This window comes from Uloborus diversus, chromosome 4 (assembly GCF_026930045.1).
Source record: "Uloborus diversus isolate 005 chromosome 4, Udiv.v.3.1, whole genome shotgun sequence".
Lineage (NCBI taxonomy): Eukaryota > Metazoa > Arthropoda > Arachnida > Araneae > Uloboridae > Uloborus > Uloborus diversus.
In genome coordinates, this window is record NC_072734.1 from 114400037 (window position 1) to 114422504 (window position 22468).

At 31.0% G+C, this 22468-nt stretch overlaps 1 protein-coding gene across 1 annotated transcript; it reads left to right on the plus strand.

The window, feature by feature from the left end:
• Positions 1 to 1205: 1205 nt before the first annotated feature.
• On the plus strand, positions 1206 to 21529 carry LOC129219993 (ADP-ribosylation factor-like protein 6-interacting protein 1). The gene is made up of 6 exons (XM_054854317.1): positions 1206 to 1504; positions 5445 to 5575; positions 7603 to 7722; positions 12487 to 12604; positions 16105 to 16189; positions 19159 to 21529. Exons 1-6 carry the CDS (start codon positions 1451 to 1453, stop codon positions 19272 to 19274), a joined length of 624 nt encoding a protein of 207 aa, XP_054710292.1. The 5' UTR covers positions 1206 to 1450; the 3' UTR covers positions 19275 to 21529.
• The last annotated feature ends 939 nt before the right edge of the window (positions 21530 to 22468 follow it).

Sequence of the window (22468 nt, forward strand, 5' to 3'; positions counted from 1 at the left end):
CGGTTAAACAAGAGTTTCTACAGATATAATAGCTTGAGAGCTTTTCATTTTAGTTCAATAAGTAAAAATACATGAATCACATTAATTTTTCTTAGCTTAAAAGTTTAACACACGGAACAATGGGCAATCACAAGGGCGCCCATGGAGGGGGGGGGGGGTACTTTGAAATTAGAACTTCCTTGCTTTTAGAACTTTTTTCTTTGCAAAAATGTAAAAACATTTCTTGTTCAGCAATTAATGAATAAGTTATTAAAAATCTCAAATTTTAATAACTGTAATCTGTACTGAAATCGCTTTCTATGGGGAAAATAGCTAAGCCCCCCCTCCTCCCCCCTTAAAACTTTACATATGGGCGCCCTTGGGCAATCGCCATCGTTTCCTAGTTAGATTCTCACACCAGATGACGTGTTGTTACTTTCAGTTCCCAATACTGATTCTTCATTGATTTGATTTGTACGAGGGAATGAATTTGTCGGAGTTCTTAGAGTGTGGTTTTAGCTTGTAATCCCAAACCCCTCCTGTGGCTGCACCAATGTTTTGCCCGTGACCATTGCAATTTCCAAGACCACGTAAGTGACGGGTCTAGTCTTGTTGAACTTTTGATTGTAGATAGTGTCCCTATAGGGACTCTATCCCTATATGGAGAGGATGATAGAGTCCGTATAGGGACTTTATCATCCCCTCTCATCGTATCTCATTTAATTGAACGTGATTTCGGCAATCAAAAGAAAGGGGGGTCAATCGACCCCACTTGAATTTCAGAAACATATGAAATTAGGCATTTTTGTACGTATTTTGTTGTTTTTTTCCTTTGCTTTGGTCTCCTGGAAAATTTTGAAATGACGATCCTGCTTGAAAGATTATCACGCAACTTTTGGCATTCCACTGGTTAAGCGATCGTATGCTTTACATTATTTTACTATTGTTAATATTCATAAAATGATGATTAATTTTTAATTTCAGTTCAACGAGGCAGGAGGCAACAATGCTTTTCCTATTTGAACTCCAAAAGCGATTAAGGCGCAACTTGTATCCTTTTTCCGTCCAATCAGGCGTCAATGCTCCCGTTTGTAGGCAGTTGTAGTTTTTTTTTCTTTGATAAAATCTCGGATAAACTACGCATTAATTCGTTAAAAGGGCGTAACAAACATTTCTACAACCAATCAAAAGTCTAAATTTCAGAACTAAAATTGAGCATGCTCGGTGCTGAGCGCTCTCAATGCTCACGCTCAGCATTGTTGCTGTCGCTTCTCAGTTTACCAATTCCTGGTACTTTGTTTTTACAAATGTATTTTAATGTTTTATTTTGAATAAAGTCTTGGAATCGAATAATTTGTTGAAAAGTAGACAAAAGAAAGAAAAGGATCTGAGAACTTTGATGTTTATCAAATTTTTGCTCAGTAATCATATTTTGATAACAAGAAGGATTTGAGACCAAATATCGTCTGCAATGGGCGATGATTCAGAATTAAAAGATGAGGGTGTGTCTCAAAAAACAGAACAGGTAAACAAAAATTTATGCTCTTAAAATAGTTAAATTTGTGCTTGAGTCTACTGTGTTTAGCTTTTTGGAAAACTCTGTCTGGAATAAATTTTAATGTAGTTTAGGAAATGTCAGTTTTCTGCTTTTTGTAATGTTGCACATATATAATGTTTGCAAATTATCTGCAATATTTTCTGAGGACGATTTTGTGGTTGTTAGATAATAACTCTTAAAAGTTGGTGTTTTCTTTCAGATTAATTCTAATACAGTAGATTTAAACTAATTTTTCTCTTAATTAATAGTGGAGCACCTTATAAAGAAATTCTGTAATATCCTATAACTGTTAAAGTAATAGATCAGTGTCGTATCTTGCAATTCATTGTAAAGTTAAAAATGGTACAGGAACTTAGAACTCCAAACAAGAAGTTAGGCGTCAATAGTTAAAGATGAAATTCAGCATTTCATCATTATTTTTTTTAAATTGTTCACTTGTGGTTTTAGTTGTTGTTATTTCAGTAATGATGTGATCCAGACATAAAATGCACCACCAGCTCAGTTATTCCATCCGAGGACTGCAGTTTAGTGTTTTTTAGCACTCATCAGCCAGGAATAGGAAGTAACTGAGCTGGAAGCGGAAAACCTCTTAAGAGAGCCAAACAAACTGGTAGCTAATGTAGCATTAACACACCAGACGAGGGATCGCAGCAATGTTGCGGTTAATCTCCAAAATTGAAGGCAAAGCTAAATATTTTGCAGTAAGTTACTGCAAAAAAAAAAAAAAAAAAAAAAAGAAAGGAAAAGAAATGCGTTTCATAGTTTTTATTTATTTTCTATGTTAAGCCTTTTTTAGTTTTTTCTTCTTCAAAATTTGGAAAATGATTATAAAATGATTTCTTTGATGTGGCTGTGGATGTGATACTTAAATTAGCTCAATAATTTTGATGATTCTTCCCACCAAATGGAGGCACCTGGGCTCTAATGTAAAACTGTGCAACGAATTTAAACTTAGCTGAGAGTGCTTAAGCCAAACAGGCCCTCAAGGGATAATTGCACAGCTATGACACAGAGTTTGACAGTTTAAAATCCTTGGAGTGGAGATGCATTTGAGCCTGTAGTTTTAGGTCCAAAAGGCCAATATCTAACCAGGATGTCACCCTGTGGGCCTTAAAATACATATTACTGTGACTACTGAAGAAAGAAGTTGCAGTAAGTAAAGTGTTAAAAATTATAATTATGACCAACTATATATATATACTAGCTGACCCAGCCACGCGTTACTGTGGCAAAGAAGTTGGATTAAAATAAACTTGAACTCATTATTTTGATAGAATCAAATAAATATTTTAAATAGAGCTTAAAATAGTATAGCCGATTTTATAACATATGAGATTGATAACGGGCGTTATTCAATTTAAAAACGATTCCTAAATGTTCCTGGAAAATTATGGGCAGCTGATGTGGCCAATTTCTGCCAGTATCATGTCAAGCCAAAACCCGGAAAGTTTTCCGATAAAAGTTAATAACCTTCCTGAAATCATCTCGGAAGCCTCTTGAAAAATTCGAAGATCTCCCCGTTTGAAGTTAGTCGTGTTTCTGGAACTTTAGTGTAAACTTAGGAAGGGATACAAAAAAAAAGCTTAGCACCTTTCTGATTTATTAAGGAACTTCTATAAGCAGTAATGCAAACATAGCCAAAGCTTAGCCAGAACTGCAAGCAATTATCGAAAATTTTTACTCGGTAACGTTTCGGATTTTTTTTTTTTTTTTTTTTTTACCGTGCAGGCTGAAGAAAGTACTTATTGAATTCAATAAGTACTAACTAAATTTTCTATGGAAAAAGCACTATACTTACGCTTAGTAAATTTTGTAAGTATAACTTCTGCAAAAAAAAAAAAAAAAAAAAAAAATTTGAAAGTGATAGTAAATATTGAAACTGATTGTAAAATAACCGTATGTAGAAACTAAGCGTAAACCACCATACACTTTTAGATTCTACACTACATTTTATTCACATTAGCTTTCTCTATAGTTTGTAATCAATAACTTCTTTACAAAATACACTAACTAAATTAAAAATGTATAAAAATTAAATTTTTTCAATGAAGTAGATAACATTGACTTCGAACTATTGTTTCTATTATTTGAAAACTGAAAACTGTCTAAGCACTAAGTTGTGCACAATGTTCTTGATCAACCAGTCTTTTGCTAATACGAAAAGTATGATAACTTTCCACGTGTGAGTAGGCAATATTTCGTTGCCCATAAGAGAAATATTTATGTTTCAAGAACAAACCGAAACAAGACATTTTTTGTTCTTTAAATCTATTTATGGTCTTTGCAAAAGCTAAACGAATCAAAAATGAAGCCTTTCAAATGTGTTTGAAAGTTATGACGCTAATAATGGATTACGTGGCAACACAAACATTTCTTCTTTAAACTTTTCCGACAAATATTGTTGACTTTATGTAGAAACGTGTACCGTTGCGTAATTTAGGTGGGTTTAAATCGCGAAAAAGAATAAATTGTTGAGCCAATTTTCAACCGGAAATCGTGTAGACGCATTCCTGGTGTATCCAGGGAATTTAAAAATTCATTTGGAGTGTTTACTGCTTTGTTTTCATCGACAACTTGTTCAGCATCAAAGGAGAGCTTTTTTTTAAAGCCGTCAGTAATGGCTCATTATTCGCAATAATTGTAGCTAAGACAGAGTCATTGCTCTGTTGTTATACGTTGCAAATCAGTGTTAACTAAGTTGGTGGCCCAACTATCAAGTGACGGCATATCATAATGACTAAGTGGCAAATTTGAAATTGAAACGCAAAAACCTTCAGTTAAAACTAAAGCTTCATATTCATCTCTGGTGTAAAATCTGGATTTGGACATTTGTGTGTTTGTTAAACTTAGATAACTTTTCGCACTCATTGGGTGTTGAGTCAATCTGGACAAACCGCTATCACTCCGAAACCGATACACCTATTAAATACGTTTAGTTAATCTTGATACTGGTGGAGAAAAATACTTTTCACAACGGTGTGAAATCTGCAATTTGTAGCAATTCAAGGAAACGTTTTGAAAAATATAGTTGATTTTCTCAGGAAGTAAATAATAACCTGTAATATCCCGAAACGTTATATGGAAATTCTAAGCAACATCTCTGAGCTTTTTTTATCATGGTGTTTTTAGCAGTAAGTCATACGATGTTAGAGTTATATTGATTAATTAACTTACACCGCCATCTATTAAGAATTTTTAGAACTAAACAATTAATTCACACTATTATTGCATAATTAATATGAAATTTGCAGTAAAAAATTATAAAAACTATCCTATCTTTTAAGTTGGACCAAATGACACATTGATATGAAATTTGAGAAAAATCAGTTGAGTAGTTTCGGAGTTTACCCCGAACAAACATCGTGACACGAGATTTTTATATATATAGATATATTTCCGTAAACACATTATTATTATTATTATTATTTTTTTTTTTTTGAATTTCATCCATAGAAAATGAAGGGAAAAAATAATAAAATGCTATAAAAGGATTTGCTAGGTTTGGCTATGGTTTTAGGCGAGCTGTGTAAATACTGGCTTAGTTTAGTAATGTTGCACATAAAAAAACAACTATTTTACTCAATTAGTTATTATGTTTTCAGATTTATTTGTGGGGAGGTTTTTTTTAAACTTTAGAATGGCAACTCTGGTGTCCAAATATTCTACACTATGAGCACCCTCTCCGATTTTTTATCCAAAATTTTGATAATGACCTCCTCCAAAACCTTTGTGTACAGTACATTCTATTAAGGTGTTTGTACTGCAAAAAGCAATTGAATTAACCTCCAAAACCAGAAGCAAGACATTCTTGTTGAGGCTGTACAAACCACGTAAGTTTTTTTCTTAAAGCATGTTTTCCTTTAAAGAAAAAGATTTTTAATAGTGTACCTAACTTTTCTTGCTTTAGGAACTTGTCAAGTTATATAAGCGTCGTCTGGAAAATTGGCGTGAAATCTTGACCCACTTGAATGCTCTGTTGACATGGGAAAAACCCTATTTTCCTGGAATCATTGCAGGAGTTGTTACTTTCATTTTTATGTAAGTTCTTTGAAAATTAATGGTATAAGATTAAAAATGTATTCTGTAAAAGACTATAATAATAATTAAACTGAATGTAGAATTTTGTTTTGAATTCTGTATCAGAAACAGTCAAATCCTTGTGGTTTATGTTAAAATTAGGATAATTTCTGTAATTTATACAAGTTAAGGTTCAGAAATATGATACAAAAAGAAGTTTTATTTTTAATTTTCTTTTTGAAACTAAAAGTTCTTAGTTTTTTCATATATTTTTAGCAAAGAGTCTTATATTGTACATTTATGTATACTTTTTATAGCTATTACTGTATTAGAAGCAAAAAATTTCACTTGTTCTTTTTCATGCAGAGCTATAAAAGTAATCAAAGCAACTGGGTCAGATCATAGAAAGAAACTTGTACAGAGAGTCTGCAACAGTGTTGCAGACGAAAAAAATTTAAAAAATGCCTGGAGTTGATATGTTTTTGCCCACTCCGACTCTAGAGCCCTGGTTATAAAAGCCCACAGAATTTTACGTTTTGCAAAATTAATTTTTTGATCATGCAACATAGTGGCAGAAATATTTTTAAAGCAATGTTTATACTTACAATCAAATCCCATTTTAACCAATTCTAAAAGACCAGTAAACTCATTTCTCCACAGCAATTTTTTTTAAAAATACCGATATTACAAATTTGTACTTAATTTCTATTTAATTTAAGTTAAGGAGTCTTTGCTAAAACAGCCTGCATGTATGTACTGTCGACTCCTGCTACAACACGATCTGACTTACGGGAAATGGCTATAATGCAATTTTTTTTAACAGTAAAGAATTTTAGACCTAGCGCGAATTCCTCGCCCACAGCATGAAAATTTTCAGAAGGGAATCGTGGTGTGTTAAGTTTCTGCTTTGTTATGGGCTATTATTATTTTTTTTTTTTTTTTGTGAATGGACCCCTTTAGCATCACTGAGAGCGGAACTACCCACACTGTAGTAGTCTGAACACCGCTTATAAAAATAACTACTACTCATTTTGCATTTATTTTTTTCATTCTAAATGCAAAAGTTAACAAAATATTTATGACATCTAAGAGCACAGTTTCATCTAAAGTTGGTGAAGATAGAAAGAAAATGAGGAAGTTTTTGACAATTGAAGAAAAGCTAAAAGCTTCTCGAAAAGCTGAAGCTCAGCTAAAAAATGCGTCAGAAAGTAGCACAAGTGTTAGATATGAGAAATCTTCCATTTGTACAGTTAAAAGTCAAGAAAAGGATTTCCATAAAAATTCACCGAGTAATAGTATCCTAGCAAAATACAAAAATCATGAAACAGGAAGTTGCTCTTGTATTGTGGATTTTTAGAAACCAGTAAGAGGGGTGTTGCCATAGATGTGGGAACGTCATAAAAGAACTAGTGAAGCAACTGTATTGTGTTTTTAACAATACATAAGAATAACGGTTTGATCACACAGCATAAATCATCATCATCTTCACTTTTTTAAGTTATAAATATCATTACTGAATCTACTGTACAGTACAACTATATAGCATTTGTTTTTCTTACTACATACTGTACAAACCATACTGGTTTATTTTATGTCTTTCTTTCCCATTAATCATTGATTTTGTGCATCATAGCAATATTTTATGTTGAATAAAGCGTTTTTTTTTAAATACAAATAAAATTCTGTTCTTTATGTAAAAACCAGTAATGTATAATTAAAAAATGATTTTTAACTCTTTGAGGTGGTGTTTACAATTGTCTAAAATGACTGGTTACATTGATAAAAGTTTTTACACATATCCTTTTCCAGGATGCGAAGTTTCGACTTACGCAAGGGGTCTTGGAGCATATCCCTCGCGTAAGTCGGGAACTCGGGACTCGACTGTATATAGTTTTTAAATTGAAGTTTTTTCTTTTATTTTACTACTAGCAAATGTGACAAAAATTTTATTGCAGCAATTCCATTATTCATTTGATTATATATATTTTTTTGTCCTTTTTGAAGAAATTATGAGATAAAAGTTTAATAAAAACGATTTCTCTCCCTAGAATGCTTTGGTACTTTGATCCATCAGTATTAACAACTTTATCAATAGTAGGCATCATTGCCTGTGTGCTTGATTATGTTGTACCTATTTTGAGTGCAAGCTTTTTTGATTCAAGTAAATGGTAAGGAAAATGTTTACTTCTGGTATTTTTCTGCTTATATTATTGTCTTTAGAAAAAAATCCTTGTTGTATCTTTTATTGTAGTCTATTATAACACTTGCTGCAGATTTCCTTGCATTGCAGAAACAAGCTATATGTTGTACCGCTTCTGTATGTCATAAAACAGATGAATTCATTATCATGTCTGGAATTAATGCTTAAACTCCATTAACAGTTTCAAAATATTTTTTGGTAGAAACTCAGGAAAAATAATTTCTAGTTTTACTCTCTATTAAACTTGGTCTTATGATATGAGATACATTTATCATGCCTATTGTAAGTTATTGTTGAGTATTAATGCCAGGGTTGGCAGGATTTAAATCAATTGATTAAAATCATGATTTAAAGCATTTTTTAGTTTGGGCTTAGTTTTTGAAGCAAATGCAAAGCAATATAGGAATAAGCAATTTATGCATGCCATCTTGCTGGAGTTCTATTAAGCTCTCTATCTTAAATCAAGATGAAATTTCAATTAGTGTGGATGAAAAAAATTAAGGTTTGAATTTTACCATTAAAGAAATGTGTCCCAGTCTGGTCAGCATTGTAGTCAATTTCCAAACAAAATGTGGCCCAATTTAAAAATCAGCATTGATTGCTAAAAATGTTACAGATATAATGACTGATAATGGCCGGTGAAATTAATTTTATGCAGTGGGAAATATAGAAAGAACGTCACAGAACTAGAAATCCAGCTTATATATCAAATAACAACAACCCAGCTGCTGGAATAGAAAGGCAGTTTTCTTCTTTTGGTATTGTTCATTCTAGCCTTCGTAACAATTTAGGAGAGGGCAAAGTATAAAAATTAGTATTTTTATTAAAACAATTAAATCCACACAATTCATTTTCTTACAAAATATTGTATGAGTCTACTCTAAACCTTTCTCCCTCTGCAGTGAAATGAACTGTCTAATGATTGCAATGAAATTTAAACCAGATGCACTTGTTTAAAGGTACTGATAAGCAAGAGGGGTGTTCAAGGTCACAAAACAAAAAGCTATTGGGAAAAACCATTCAGTCGGACTGAAAATGAAATAGTGGTGATCGGATGAACTATTGAGCAATCTGTGAGACCGCACCTTTCTTGTTAAGGATTAAAGGATATCTGCGTGTGTGTTCCATAGACTACTGGTTCAAGACAACTAATCTAAATCAAAAATTAGAGGACATTTTGTTTTACAATATGGTTAATATAATAATAGTTAATGTATGAACTATCATTATATTAACTATATTATAATTTAGTTAATATAATGTAGTTAAATAATAGTTAAGTACCAAAAAGTGCACTAAGTTGTTGAAATCAAGGAAAATAACCTGCAAAGCTGGAGTGTCGGATCCAAAGGAGTGTTGTTGGGTCTTCGGCCCCTTCCCTAAACAAGCTAATATAATCTAATACCGTATTTTTTATTTCAAAAATTTGTTCCTGACCCCTATTTGGCCCTGAAAATTGCACTTTCACCCTTTTGGATAATGGTCCCCCCTAAACTAGAAGCTGTATCCATCTGCCCTTGCTGCTAAGTTATCTGGAAGTAGATGTATTCCAAAAGTGGGTCATTTTATTTTCTTTGTGGCTCCTTTCATCTGTTCAGTGTCTAAAGAAAAAAAAGCACCTTCTGTATCTGGAAACCTATCTATCGCGATTTTCTACACTATGTTAAGTGTCATCTACTAAAGATTGAGTTATGTTTTATGCATTCAGACATTGACAGGATGTCAACTTTTTTTCTGTTTGAATATAGAACTTGATCTAGTACAACCAACATTAAGAACTGCCTCTAAAATTATCAACTTTTAGCAGTTATGTAATTACAAAGCAGATAGCAACTATAATTGAAGAAGAAAAAAGCTTACAATTCCAATAATAATTTTGAGAGTATCCTATATAGATCAAATACAAAAATGTAGTCCCTTACAGCCATAAGGACGTAATTGTCATTATTCTTCCTTTGTATTTACTAGTTAATACTTTTAATCAATTGTGTGTGTGATAATTCATCTTTATCACCTTAATTCTGGCATTCTATACTGCAAATGCACTGTTTTATTTAACTTATATAAATTATTTTGAACTCTTGCTTTTAGGCAAATATTGCATACATGAATATTTTGAGTGGTTTGAAAAAATATTATATTTCAACTGAAATTTTTTTCTCTTGTGTATTTATTATCATTTATTTATTTTTATTTTTTGAACTTTATTTTATGTTCAGGAATTTTAAGACTATCGTATATTTCTTATTTTAAAAACACTAAAAAATGGTGTTAGCGCAGGAGTAAGTTTTAAGATTTTTAGTTTTTTCCCCTTTTATCAAGTGTATGAATTTCATTAAACAGATTAATTAGGATTGTGGACATTAAAAAACTATGCATTAGTACATACATATATGCGAGCAATTTCATTATTTTTGTAATTTTATTTATTTAATTACAGTGAAGCACAGTTTATAAGTTTCTCTTTTATACGCTTTTATCAATTATACGTTTTTTTAAATGAGTCCCTGCAGAGTCTAATACACCTATACCTATTATACGTTTTTTCATTTGTACGTTTTCTTCATACAGTCCCTTCAAAAGCATGTAAACAGGGCTTCACTGTATTTACTTTTTGAAAATCTATAACTGCTTATGCTATATACGTGTTTCTAAAATATTTATAAATAGCTTGTTTTTTAACATTTACAAGTGAGAAGTTGAAATATTTTCATGAAACTTGTGCACTATTGTCGGCTCCGCCTAATCGAATATCGTTGGTTCCAAGAAGTATTATTAGATTAAGCGGGGAAATTTTCTTTACCTTTCTCAATTGTCAACAACATTTGTCTGAAAACGTAATGATTATAAATCAATACCTATATAAGGGAAATAATTAATGTTACTGTTAAAACGTTTTTGAAACAAGCTAAATAAAGAACAAAACCGTTTGATAATTAGTATATACTAGCTGCTTTGCCCGGTCTACCTTGAAAATAAAAATTGTGTCAAGTGACGTATATTCAACAATCAGGCGTAAAAAATAAATGAAAAACATCATGATTTCCCTTCCAAACAATGACGACAGATATTAAAATACTTTTAAGAAATTAAATCCAGAAAGATGGATTTAAAATGCGTAACCATGGAAACACAAAATAAAAGAAGTTTAAGGAATTAAAATGCAAAAGAAAATGGTTCACAATTTGAATGGAATCGGGATTTCTTAAACTTGATTTAAAAAGGCTTGTAACTTTTTTTCCTTTTGAGATTAAAGCTTATTTTTTCGACCATAGGTCGAGTTAGATCTGAAGTAAAAAAGGTCGCTTTTTCCAATGGCGTCAAAAAGAAAGCTGTGGGACAATTCCTTCACTTTTTATTGATTTATTTAATGATGAAAATAGTGCCTAAATTTCAGCTAAGCCTAAAAAAATTCCAGCTAAAAACGCAAATAACTCCCGTCGTAATAAAGTTAGAGCATTGAAACAAATTGCATAGAATGCGGAAAATTCTTCCCTTTCTAACGATATGTAATATTAATATGTGCAAGCAATTTTTCACCCCCATATTTGAGAATTTATGTGAAAATTTGACGTAAATTGGAATTAAAAAAAGAACTATTCATCGAATTTTATTCGAACTGGTCTGCAAACCTTTTCAGGACTTAAAGGAACAAACTGTGAAAATTTCGGCACAATCGGCCAGGTAGTTCTCGAGTTTTGCGAGTTCAAACACACAGATGCTTTTTGGGGACTTCATTTTATACTATGTAGAGATACATTACAAGTACGTATGAAATTATAAAAAGTAACTTCCAACTTCAGTCATGAAATCTTTTAATTTGACCCCTTTTTCCATAACCTTATTTTTTGAAAAATTCCGTAATAGTGGATCGCTTGCTCAATGTCTTTTAAGAACACTTTTCTGACTCCCTTTTCCCCCTCCTCGTCTACTGTGTTTTACATTTAATATTTATAAATTTATTATAGTCCAAAGTGTATCTTTCTCTGTGTTATTTAATTTAATTATTGACTATGCTATGCCTTAATTATTATTATTATTGTAATGGCAAAGACAAAAGAGATTTGATAGCATAGTGGAAACGTTTTGATGGAACATGAATGTTGTTTTTCTCGCCCGTTGTCGGCAAAAAGTATTACTTCATAGTTTTACGTCAATAATTATTCTTAATTTAGTTCTAATTTATTCAAAATTTTTCTCAGCAAAACTATTTGCAAAAGATAACAAAATTCGATTATCCAGGGAAATTGTTTGATTAAGTGGGGATCTTTAACATTGAGTCTATGGGGAAATATTCGGATCCGGGAGGTTTTATTTGTATAAGTGGGGTATTCATTTATCCGTTACCAGATTAAGCGGGGCTGGCAGTATTCTTAAAATTGAATTCAATTGTGAACATCATTCTGCCGTGAGCGGGCAGGTAATGTATAAGCAGTAACTGGAAATTTTTCATTTTTTACATTTTTGTCATCTATTGTAGGTTAGCATTATTGTAAAAGCTTGCTTATTTGATTTCCGCTGAAAAAAAGCAAGAAGAAAATAACTAATTCCAACATTTCTGTATTGTTAGTATGGAATCCAAAATGTGTTTCTTCAAATGTCTGGAAAACTCATTTTTGTAGATACTGCTGTTTACTTGCTCATGTCGGCGTTTAACTGAACAGTATGACTTTTGTATTAAAAAGGTAATTTGATTTTTACTGTGCATTCATTTTCAATTTCCAAAATTCAGGACTGGTGCTCGTGAGCGAAAATATGAAGAAATATGTGGAAGCCTAGTCAGCTGTTACATTTTCTTAAAGTCAATATGGGACTCAGCTCGGCAGATAAAGGAATCTAAGCCTTATGTTGTAAGGAAAAAGTTGCATATTTTTTTCTCATTTCACTCTTACTTTTTTAATCAAAGTAGTGTTGTTGTCATTAAAAGATAATGTGAAGCATGAATTTGTGAGAATTGTTTTTTAAGTATAGATTTAGTATTTTTTGAAAATAAAATGAAATAATTCTTAAAACTCAAAACTTACAATTTCTTTTGCTATGGATAATAGTCACTTGCAGTCAAATCTCATTATTTTTTTACTCACTTATAAGATCAGCCTACATATTTAAATACCACTTATATTGTCACTTAACACTTTATATCCTCTTACTGGGTGACTTTGAGAATCAATACTTCTTGAAATTAACAATAGTTGGAGAAAAGTGTGTGTAGGCGACCACATGTGGATATTTTTTTATTTTAAACAAAAATACAACTTTTTTCATTTTCTTTTCTCAATTTTTCTCTTACTCAGGTTTAAAGAGTTGTGAAAAAATTGAAATAAATAAATAAATAAAAATATGCAAAAATTGTTCACCATGTGCCCCTACATGGGGGTACATTTGGGCTTGCTTGGGATGCAATTGAAAACTATAAATAAAACAATATTATACAAATATTAAGAAAACTATAATAAAACGAAGCTATTTTTTGCTATTTTCAAAAATTAATTTTGGACTGGGTATAAATTATGAGATTCCAAACATAACAAAATTTAGAGGTTTGCTTGGAATGAATTTGTATCACGCCATACTATCTTAACAATTTTTCAAAAATCCATCAATATTTTTTTATTTAAAGGCTGTGGCTAAAATTTTATCCTTTGATCTTGAAAGAGAAAGGTTTTGCACATGTCTTCCTTCAGCCATTCTGTTTCTCCAGGCATTTGGAAACTTTTCATTGAAAACTTCTGCATAGTTGCAAGTATTCTGGCTTGCAAGTTTCTATCTATGGGACAGGTCATATTGTACCTATTTGAAAAGATTTTTATAAGTATGAAAATGATCTTTTTTTCTTCACTTGTAAATTCATATTGACTGTCGACTGTCGTACTTCAATCCGATCTTATCTACACGACTTAATGCACTATCAAAGAATGAAAGCGACAGTCTTTGTTATTTACCTTATTTTTTCAATTTTGTGTAATATTTTACATTGTGCTGGATTTACCTATAAGCTAAACAATCTATAGTTTAGGGCCCCTGGTTTGTTAGGGCCTAACTCCGAAAAAAATGCATAATTTGTTTATAAAAAATGAAGAATACAGTAGAGTTGAAAATCCGAGGTAATTTGGGCTCGCACTACCTCAGATTACTGAAAACTCGGATTATCCGAAAAAATATTTGGACTACATAAGGGCATGCGCTGTTTTCTTCATTACGCTATGAAAAGGAAATATTGTATCTTCGAAAAATTTATCACTCAAATAGCAACATTAATTTATGTTTTAATTAACCCTAAACGAGATTTGATTAGTTTTTTTCTTGGTATCTGCGCGTACTTGTGTGTAAACTAGCAGGCAACCAAAAAAATATCCTTTGATCATCCTTGAGTAAGTTTTCTTCTCCCCTTTTTAATTGCAATCAGATATTTCTAATGAGCTTTTTGTTTGTTCTTTGAGGCAAAACAACATCTTAATTTCATGTTATTTTTTGTATTGACGTTATGCGTTTAACCTCTCAATATCTTTTTATTACCTTATTGTAGGTTGTCAAAGAAATTCTACATTCAATTTTCAGAATAAACCTTTTTTTGTCTTTTAAAAGCACACCTTAAAAATATCAGCAAAGTACCTCAAATTAAGTGGAATCTCAGACTTTTGAGACTCGGATTTTCGAGACTCGACTGTACTTGGAAAAATAAATTAAAAACTTTGAAAATTTAGAAAAATGTCGTTACAAACCTTAAGTTAAAAATTTTCTGACAAATGTAAGAGGGGAGGAATCTTAAGATGTGCCAAATTCAAGTACTTTCTACCTCCAGCATCAAAAATGTTAAAATCATGGTTCTCAGGTTTCTGTAACATATTGTGTAAAATAAATCTTAATGTCTCTCATGTTTCTTATCTTGCTATATATTTTATTCCAAATTCAGTATTTTGGAAGTTCTTTTGTTATTGCTTGCTGTTATCATACTTATACTGCATTCTGTCCATCTGTTTAACACAATAAAAAAAATATTACACTACCTCTATATTTTTTGTTTTCTGTAGTACTTGTAACTAAAAAATGGTATTGTTATGTTAAATCTATCTTTTTTTTAAACTTAAAGTAGGTGTTTCTTACAGAGTTAGAACAATTCTGAAAAATTATACAGTATTAAGATGTCAAAGGCTGGAAAGTGCAAATGAAGTTCTTTAAATATTTTTATTTGTTCTAGAGCCCTTAAAAATAACTAAACAAGTCTTTTGAACGCCTTCAAAATTAATCATTTTATTTCTTGTCAAGTTAAATTGTCCAAATGGTCAAGATGTTACTCTCTCGTTACCTATTTTTGGAATCTCTACATCATTTCTTTTAAAGCATTTTTTCTGTTTATCATTTTGCATTTTATTTTGTGTTGTTTTTGTCGATGGGTTTGTGGGGGGAGGGAGGGGGGGGGGGTAAAAACTAACTACACCTAAAACTAAAAGGAAATGATGATGCATTATCTTTTCTCCCCCCCTCTTTCTCTTTGACAGTTATTGTCAACAATTTGTCGAACCAAAAACTATGTTTATTTATCTTACTTTGCAAAAGAGTGTTTAACTAAAAAAAGTCTGTGTTTGCTTACTTTATCCTGATATTTTTGTAGTTCCAATTTCCCCTTATAAGATCTCAAAGTGCAGAATTTTATTTCTATTTTTTTTTTAAATTTTCCCCAGCTTGGAGATATTCTATGACCTACCTAAAGAGGGAAGGATGTTTACTTTATCGCTCTTCTAATACTCCTCCTCCCCTCCAAGTACAATACAAAAATGAGAATCCAAGCATTTGGGGAGGGGGTGGGACATGGCTTCATGAAAAAATGGAGGGGGGGGGGGGCTTAAAGAAATGGTCTATTTAACAATAAAAGTAGACATAATGTAGTTTGAACTACAAAAGGATCTCCATACCTGAAATAGCTTTGGGTCTTTTTAAGTCTAAATTTGGCCCTGAACTTACAGATACATTAAGCACACATTTAATCCTTTCATGAACCGTTTATTTCTTGTGTGGGAAATAATCTTCCAAAGGATCATGAAAAGATTTTAACTCTACATATCTCCAAACAATGTCCGTTATAGTCTATGCAAACCATTGAATCTGTCATCCCCTGTGGCTCAAATCACTTTAGAGTAATTATGTTTGGGAAAAATGGAAAATAAATTATTAAAATAGGTTCCTTCTCAAAGTATCCTATTAGTTTAATATCAACTTTTTTTTTTTTTTTTTTTTTTTTTTTTAACTTCGGAGTTCATATTTTTAAATTGAATTTTACACACTAAGTATTTTTTTATATTTTATATAGATGTTTCTAAAAGAATAAAATTGTATGAAATTTCTTTTTTAGTACTTTGTTGCAGTTTTGGGAACTCTTGTTACAACTGCTTGGATTGGCAACTGGATAAACAATTTGTTCCTGACTTATTTGATTGGTAAGCACTGAGGATATATATTATATTTTACCTTAGAATGTGCCTTAAATGTAACTTTAATCCTTAAAATTCTTGGAAGTTTTCAAGGGCCTGTGTGCTTCAAAGTATTTAAAAAATCTATATCTTTTTAGAGTAAAACATTTAATTTTAAATTCCTCTTTCTCTACACCTTTAAAATAGAGAAAACGCTTCTTTTTCTAACATGAAATAAAGAGGTGATTATGGGAAAGCAATTTCTGTCCCCAAAATCAGGACTACTTCAATATCTCTAGGATGCAGCTACAATTTGAGCTAGCTCTTAATCATTTGTCTGGTAACGAAATTAGTGGTTCTTGTTCTCATTGTGATACAAATTTAGCAACCCCAACATTTTGTCCGTATTTGCAATGTTGAGATAAATCCAGGGTTGGCAGGTTTCTGCCGAGGCGGTAAAAACCACTGGTAGAAACCGGTTAAAACCGGCATGGCAAAAACCCCTTTCTGCCACATTTACGGCAGAAACTGGCAGAAACTCAAAAAATGACATAAATGCAACTCCTGACATACAATAGAAAATGTATAAGAAAAATAAATATTAACCCAAATACAATTTATTTACAACACTACCACCATTCAAAATCAAATTTTACATTGTTTCCCCACTGCAGCAGCCTCTAACAAAATAAAAGTTTTGACGCTGTTTCTAAACCTAACCAATTTCCCAATTTGTTGTGCACAAAGGAGAAATTTGAGAAGATTCTTTCAATCCCAGCAGAACTAGCTGGCATTATCCTCAAAGAACAAGCAAGATTCACATAACTTTCATCTAAAGCACATTTTTTCAAACTGCACCACCACGTGATTGGAAAAATAGGTTTTGGGAAAAGGGGCCGATTTGTTTTGTAAAGCAATGGTATAAGGTACATAATCAGGGTTAATATTTGTGAGTAAAGTGCAGGCACTTTCTTCTTGATTACATGATAAATTTACTCCCAAATACTTTGGATGGAGCATATAGGCGAGTAAATGATGATCAGTAACTGCTTGATTAAGCTCTTTTAGAATAGCTTTGTTCAGTTATATTAAGTGTAAAATGAGAAGTTCTTGAATTTTAGAGTTTAATGAAATAAAACAAATCTGTATTTATTTAAATATTTGATATATATATATATATATATATATATATATTACACTTTATATTAAATGCAAACAAAATAATTATAAACAACAAACTGAAAAATTTGTTACTTACAACATTACAAGGCTAAAATTTCTAACGCATAGCAATTTCAACTATGATAAATTTTACTTTGCTTTGGAAATGTCAGTTTTGTTATTTAACATATTTTTACACTAATTATTAAATAACTATTATATTAAGTTTTTGCAATGACGAAATGGAGTTATATTTTTTATTTTACTTAATTGCCTGTCATTAAGTAATTACTAGAGCTATTAAAAACGTTTTCTAGTTTTTGCCAGTTTCTACCAGTTTCTGCCGGTTTTTACCGGTTATAACCAGTTTCTGCCACTGGCAGGGCAAAAACCAGTTTCTGCCGGCAAAAAGCCAACCCTGGATAAATCTGAAAGTAGGATATCTAATTTGTTGAAATTTTTTTTCTGTTTCAAAAGAAAAAGACATGCAACTAGGTGAATTTCTTAGAAAGGCATAAAAGCTTTTTTTTTTTCTCTCTGAGAAAAGAACTTTAAAAAGTACAAACTTAATCAATTTAAACTCTTAAATTTCAACCATACTTTGCTACTCAACCTAACTTAAGCATTTCACCAGTTAGAGTTTTACTGTACTTTTTAAATTTGTTATGCAAAAATTAGACCAGATGGGTAACATATGAAAGATAAAATAATAAAGGGGGGGGGGGGGGGCAGCATTAGAATAGGTGCAAATATTTCTTTTTCTTCCTCCCCCCCCTTTTTTGATGAAGTAAACTTCTGCTTTAAATTATTTTTAATCTGTACTATTTTTTTGTAAAAAACGTCAAAATAAATAAATGTGATTTAGGTTGCAGAATTTGAAAAAAAAATAAAAGTTGAAAGAACTGGCTTACAAAATGCACAAAATAAAATCACCTTATGTTCAAGATCTTTGAAGACAAGTAGTTTCACATAACAAATCAACAAATTCAAGAGTTTTGCATTCATTTGAAAGTTAAAAAATTTTTAGCATTAAAACTTACCAAAATGTAGATTTGTTAAATATTGATATTGTTTAGTTGATTGCAAATCAGTATTTTACACATCTTTTGATTACATGCTTTTGAATGATTTTTCATCAAAATTTTGAAGCAAAAAATCTTTAATAAACTGCAATTTGATTTATATATAGAACTTAATTTTTTTCTGGTAATTCTGGGATTTCACTTAATAAGTTGAGTAAAAAGTGCATACTCCAGTCAAATTTAGTGCCTTTTTCTTTGTTTGCTAGTAATATATGTGCTGAAGAACTAAAAATATGTAAGGAGGTTTTCTATTTTAATAATTGTTTCATTACTTTTTGTTTTGCAATTTCCCATTTTTCATTAAAATTCTAGTCCTGCTCTTTCACAAAAATACCCTACTTTTAGACCATCAAAATGAACTATGACCCTTGCATGCATGATGAATGAACTTCATAATAATAATGTTCAAATATGTATTGTTGTAGTGCTGAATCGACTTTCTCTCAAAAGGAAAAAAAAATGAATAAAAGCAAGAAAGCTGTAGGTTTAATTTCCCATAAAAATATCTCCAAAACTCAGAAGTCAAGTTAAAATGTAATAAATATTAAGATTTTAAAATTAGGCTTCTAAGATGAGCCGAGGAAAATGATTTATGTGTTTCTTGCAATTTTTCAATTATCTTGATGCAATTTTGTTAAATTGAGTAGAAAATACGTAGTATGTAGAAAATACAAAATTGATTATGAACTTACTGTAATTTTAAATTTATTTATAACATTGAAAATGTGTTACATTTGATTTTCTTTTTTACAGTTCTCTTTGTTTCACTGTTACCTGGTGTGAAATCCCAGAGTCTTGTTCAGCAATATTCAAGTCAGTTGATGGCGATGATCAAAGGAGTCACAGGACAAACAAAAAAGAAGAAATGATTCAATGCTTAAATCTATTTCAAAAGATGTCCATTAGTGTGCACAATGAGATTCTCTTTAAATATTTGACTTGCATTCTACTGCTCAGATATTTTGCTGTGAACAAAACACTTGTATAGGTTGTAGTCAAGATAGTGAGATTTTTATGTTTATGTATTATAGTTTAAATCACTAATCATAACTTTGTGTATTAAATTCAAATCATTTTTTTTTTTTTTTTGACTAATGCCAAATATTTGCCAAGTTGCTGTTTGTGAACAATTCCTGGCATAGCTTTAAGCTTTGCATGAACTGTGAAGCATTTGCAGTATCATGTGTTACTCATGTGTATTTTAATTGACATTCTTTCACATCATAAATAAATAACTATAACAAACATATTTTTGTTTTAAATTTTACAATTGCAGTTTTTTTGCATAGAATCTGAGTACACTATACACAAATATTCAATGTCTTTATTACATACATTTGCTTTATCAGAAAATGCAAAGATAAGTCATAGAAATGACTATTCAAATTTTGTCCACTTTATTCAAGCTTGAGTTTATAGCGTATTGTTTTAGTTTAAACATTTTAACTGAATGTGATACAATTAAAGCTTTTTCCGTCTTTTTTTCCTGAGATGCTTATCTAAATGTTAGGATTTTTATTTAAATAAGATAATTATTTGTGTATTTATGCTCAAAGATGCTGAAAAGCATTTTATTTCTTAAATATATTTTACCTTCTTTATCATTTTTTAAATTCCTGAGACTATTTTTTAGGTAAATAAATAGTACACAACTCAAGTTAAAAAAAAAAAAACACCTTTGTGCACGAACTGTACTGAAAATAAAATTTTTTAGGTAAAAACACCTTGAAATTGAAAACTGACAATACAGTATAACCTTAATTTAACGATTGCTATGGGACTGGAAAAAGATATCGTTAAACCGAGGGGCTTAGAGATTCAATGTAGTCAAATCCAGACCAGTGAAATGTATCATTAAATTGATGAAATGGTTAAGTTGGGTATTGTTAAATCAAAGTTATGTTGTATGTGTTCAAACAAGGTGCGCCATTGAACTCCCTAAAAAGATGTATAAGAACATGGAGCAGAATTCATTGTGTTACGCCATGGATGATGTTCTGCCAATGTTGATGACTCTTAAAACTTCAAAGTAACTGTATGAAAAATATTCAACCATAGCTAACATAATGTTAAAGGGGAGGAGGGGCAGGGTACGCCCATTTTCGAAACACCCTGTATGAGAGAGCAAACATATGAAATGAGTGAAAAATGTCTACACAAAACAAAATATTAAGTGTATTGTATTTATAAAGCTTCTTAGGTTTAAAAATTAATATTTTACAATACTGACTTTATCAAGTCAACATCTTTCACATTCAGCACAGTAGAAAAGTTTACCTAAATTTAAATGAGAGACAATGGCTAGTTAGGTTAAAATGATCAAATCTGAAACCAAGTAGAATTAAATAATAAATTTAAATGTGTGACTTTCTAGATTTATATTCAATATGGAAATTGCATATGGGCAATTTCACGAGTAACTGACTGAAATTTTAAAATTGAAACAGGAAGTATTTTGTAATGTTCAATGCAAAATATACATTGTTGGGATCTTTTCCCATGGGTTATTGCATTTTTTAAGCATTTTAAGCATTTTTTTCTTAATTCCCAAACACATTTTGGATTATTAAAAAAAAAGTTAAAAATATGGGAACTGACTAAAATGTTACTTTCATAATTGTCAGCCAATTAGAACAATGTTTTTTACTACTTTTTTTAAATCATCCAGAATGCATTTTGAGAATTCAGTTAAACCATTAAATTCAGCTCAAGAAACACAATAATTCGGGAGAAAAGATCTTTTGTGCAGTTTATATTTTGAGTTCAATGTTACAAAATACTGTTTCGCTTTAAAAATGTCAGTCAATTTCCCTTGGAATTGCCATGTTAAATACTTTACTGCTGCGAAAAAATTTCGCATCATATATAGTGGATTTGAGTTAATGCCATTTGTCTTCGAATGGCTTTCACAAATAAAGATGTTAAAAATTTTTGAAAAAAATAAAATAAAAAGTGCTTGTACATAAAGATAAAAATTTACATGAGAAATAATCGTATATCAATATCTATCCTTATGAGTACTCAAATGAATTTTCAATGAAAAATTGTTTCATGGATCATTTATTGCTGATTTTTGAATACTCTTTGAACAATTCTATGCTTGTTTATAAAATAAATATGTTCTTTGCTGTGTTCATTCTTCGTACATACTTTACAAGAATTATACATCTTTCATCTGGTCGTCAAATTATAATATCACTTTAGTCTTGTTTTGCAATTAATGTTGATTTGCCCCAAAAAATGTGCAAAAGATCCCTTTAGAATATTTAAATGCTATCAAAAGGTTAGGTGTAAAATTAGACCGCACTCAGAGTCCACATACAAAATTTCAACCTTCTACAGCACACTATTTATGAGTTATACAAGATGCGTACATACATACAGACGTCAGGAAAAAGCTTGTGATAATTAACTCGGGGATTGTCAAAATGGATATCTCGGCCGCCCGTACGTTCTTCGGTACTTATGCACGTACGCATGGGCCAAAAAAAAAAAAAAAAAAAAATCCCCTCATCCATTCAGGGGTGAGTGAAATGAAGACTTAAGTGGATAGTTGAATGAAAATCTTTTCCCGATTAGAATACTTTTCTTTACTACCAAAAAGGAAAGCATAAACAACAAACACACACATACATATAAAAATTATTCACCATAACAATATTTGTAGTAGAATCTTGATATCTCTGAACTCCCTTTTTCTCGAAAATATGAAAGTGGGGGATTGGGGAGAGAGATAATAGGGGAGTGTGGATATGACAGGAGTGCTGTAGTCTTTTTTAACTTGGTGTTTTCCCTAGAGGTTGGATGCTCTGTACTTTTTTTTTGGAAAACATGCCCATTTTAAGGATAGGGGGTGAATTTTTCGTAGTTCGAGTGAAAAAAATTTCTTATCCTTCTGTGTTTTAAACCTTACGAAATGGCTAATGAAAAGCTGGAATGTTTTTGAAGACAAAATTAGAACTTTGAAGTCTGTAGATAAAAGAAGAAAGTCACAATTATCACCCATTTCAAAATAACTTGTTAATCTTTATGCAAAATGATCGCATAGTATATATAGAGGTAT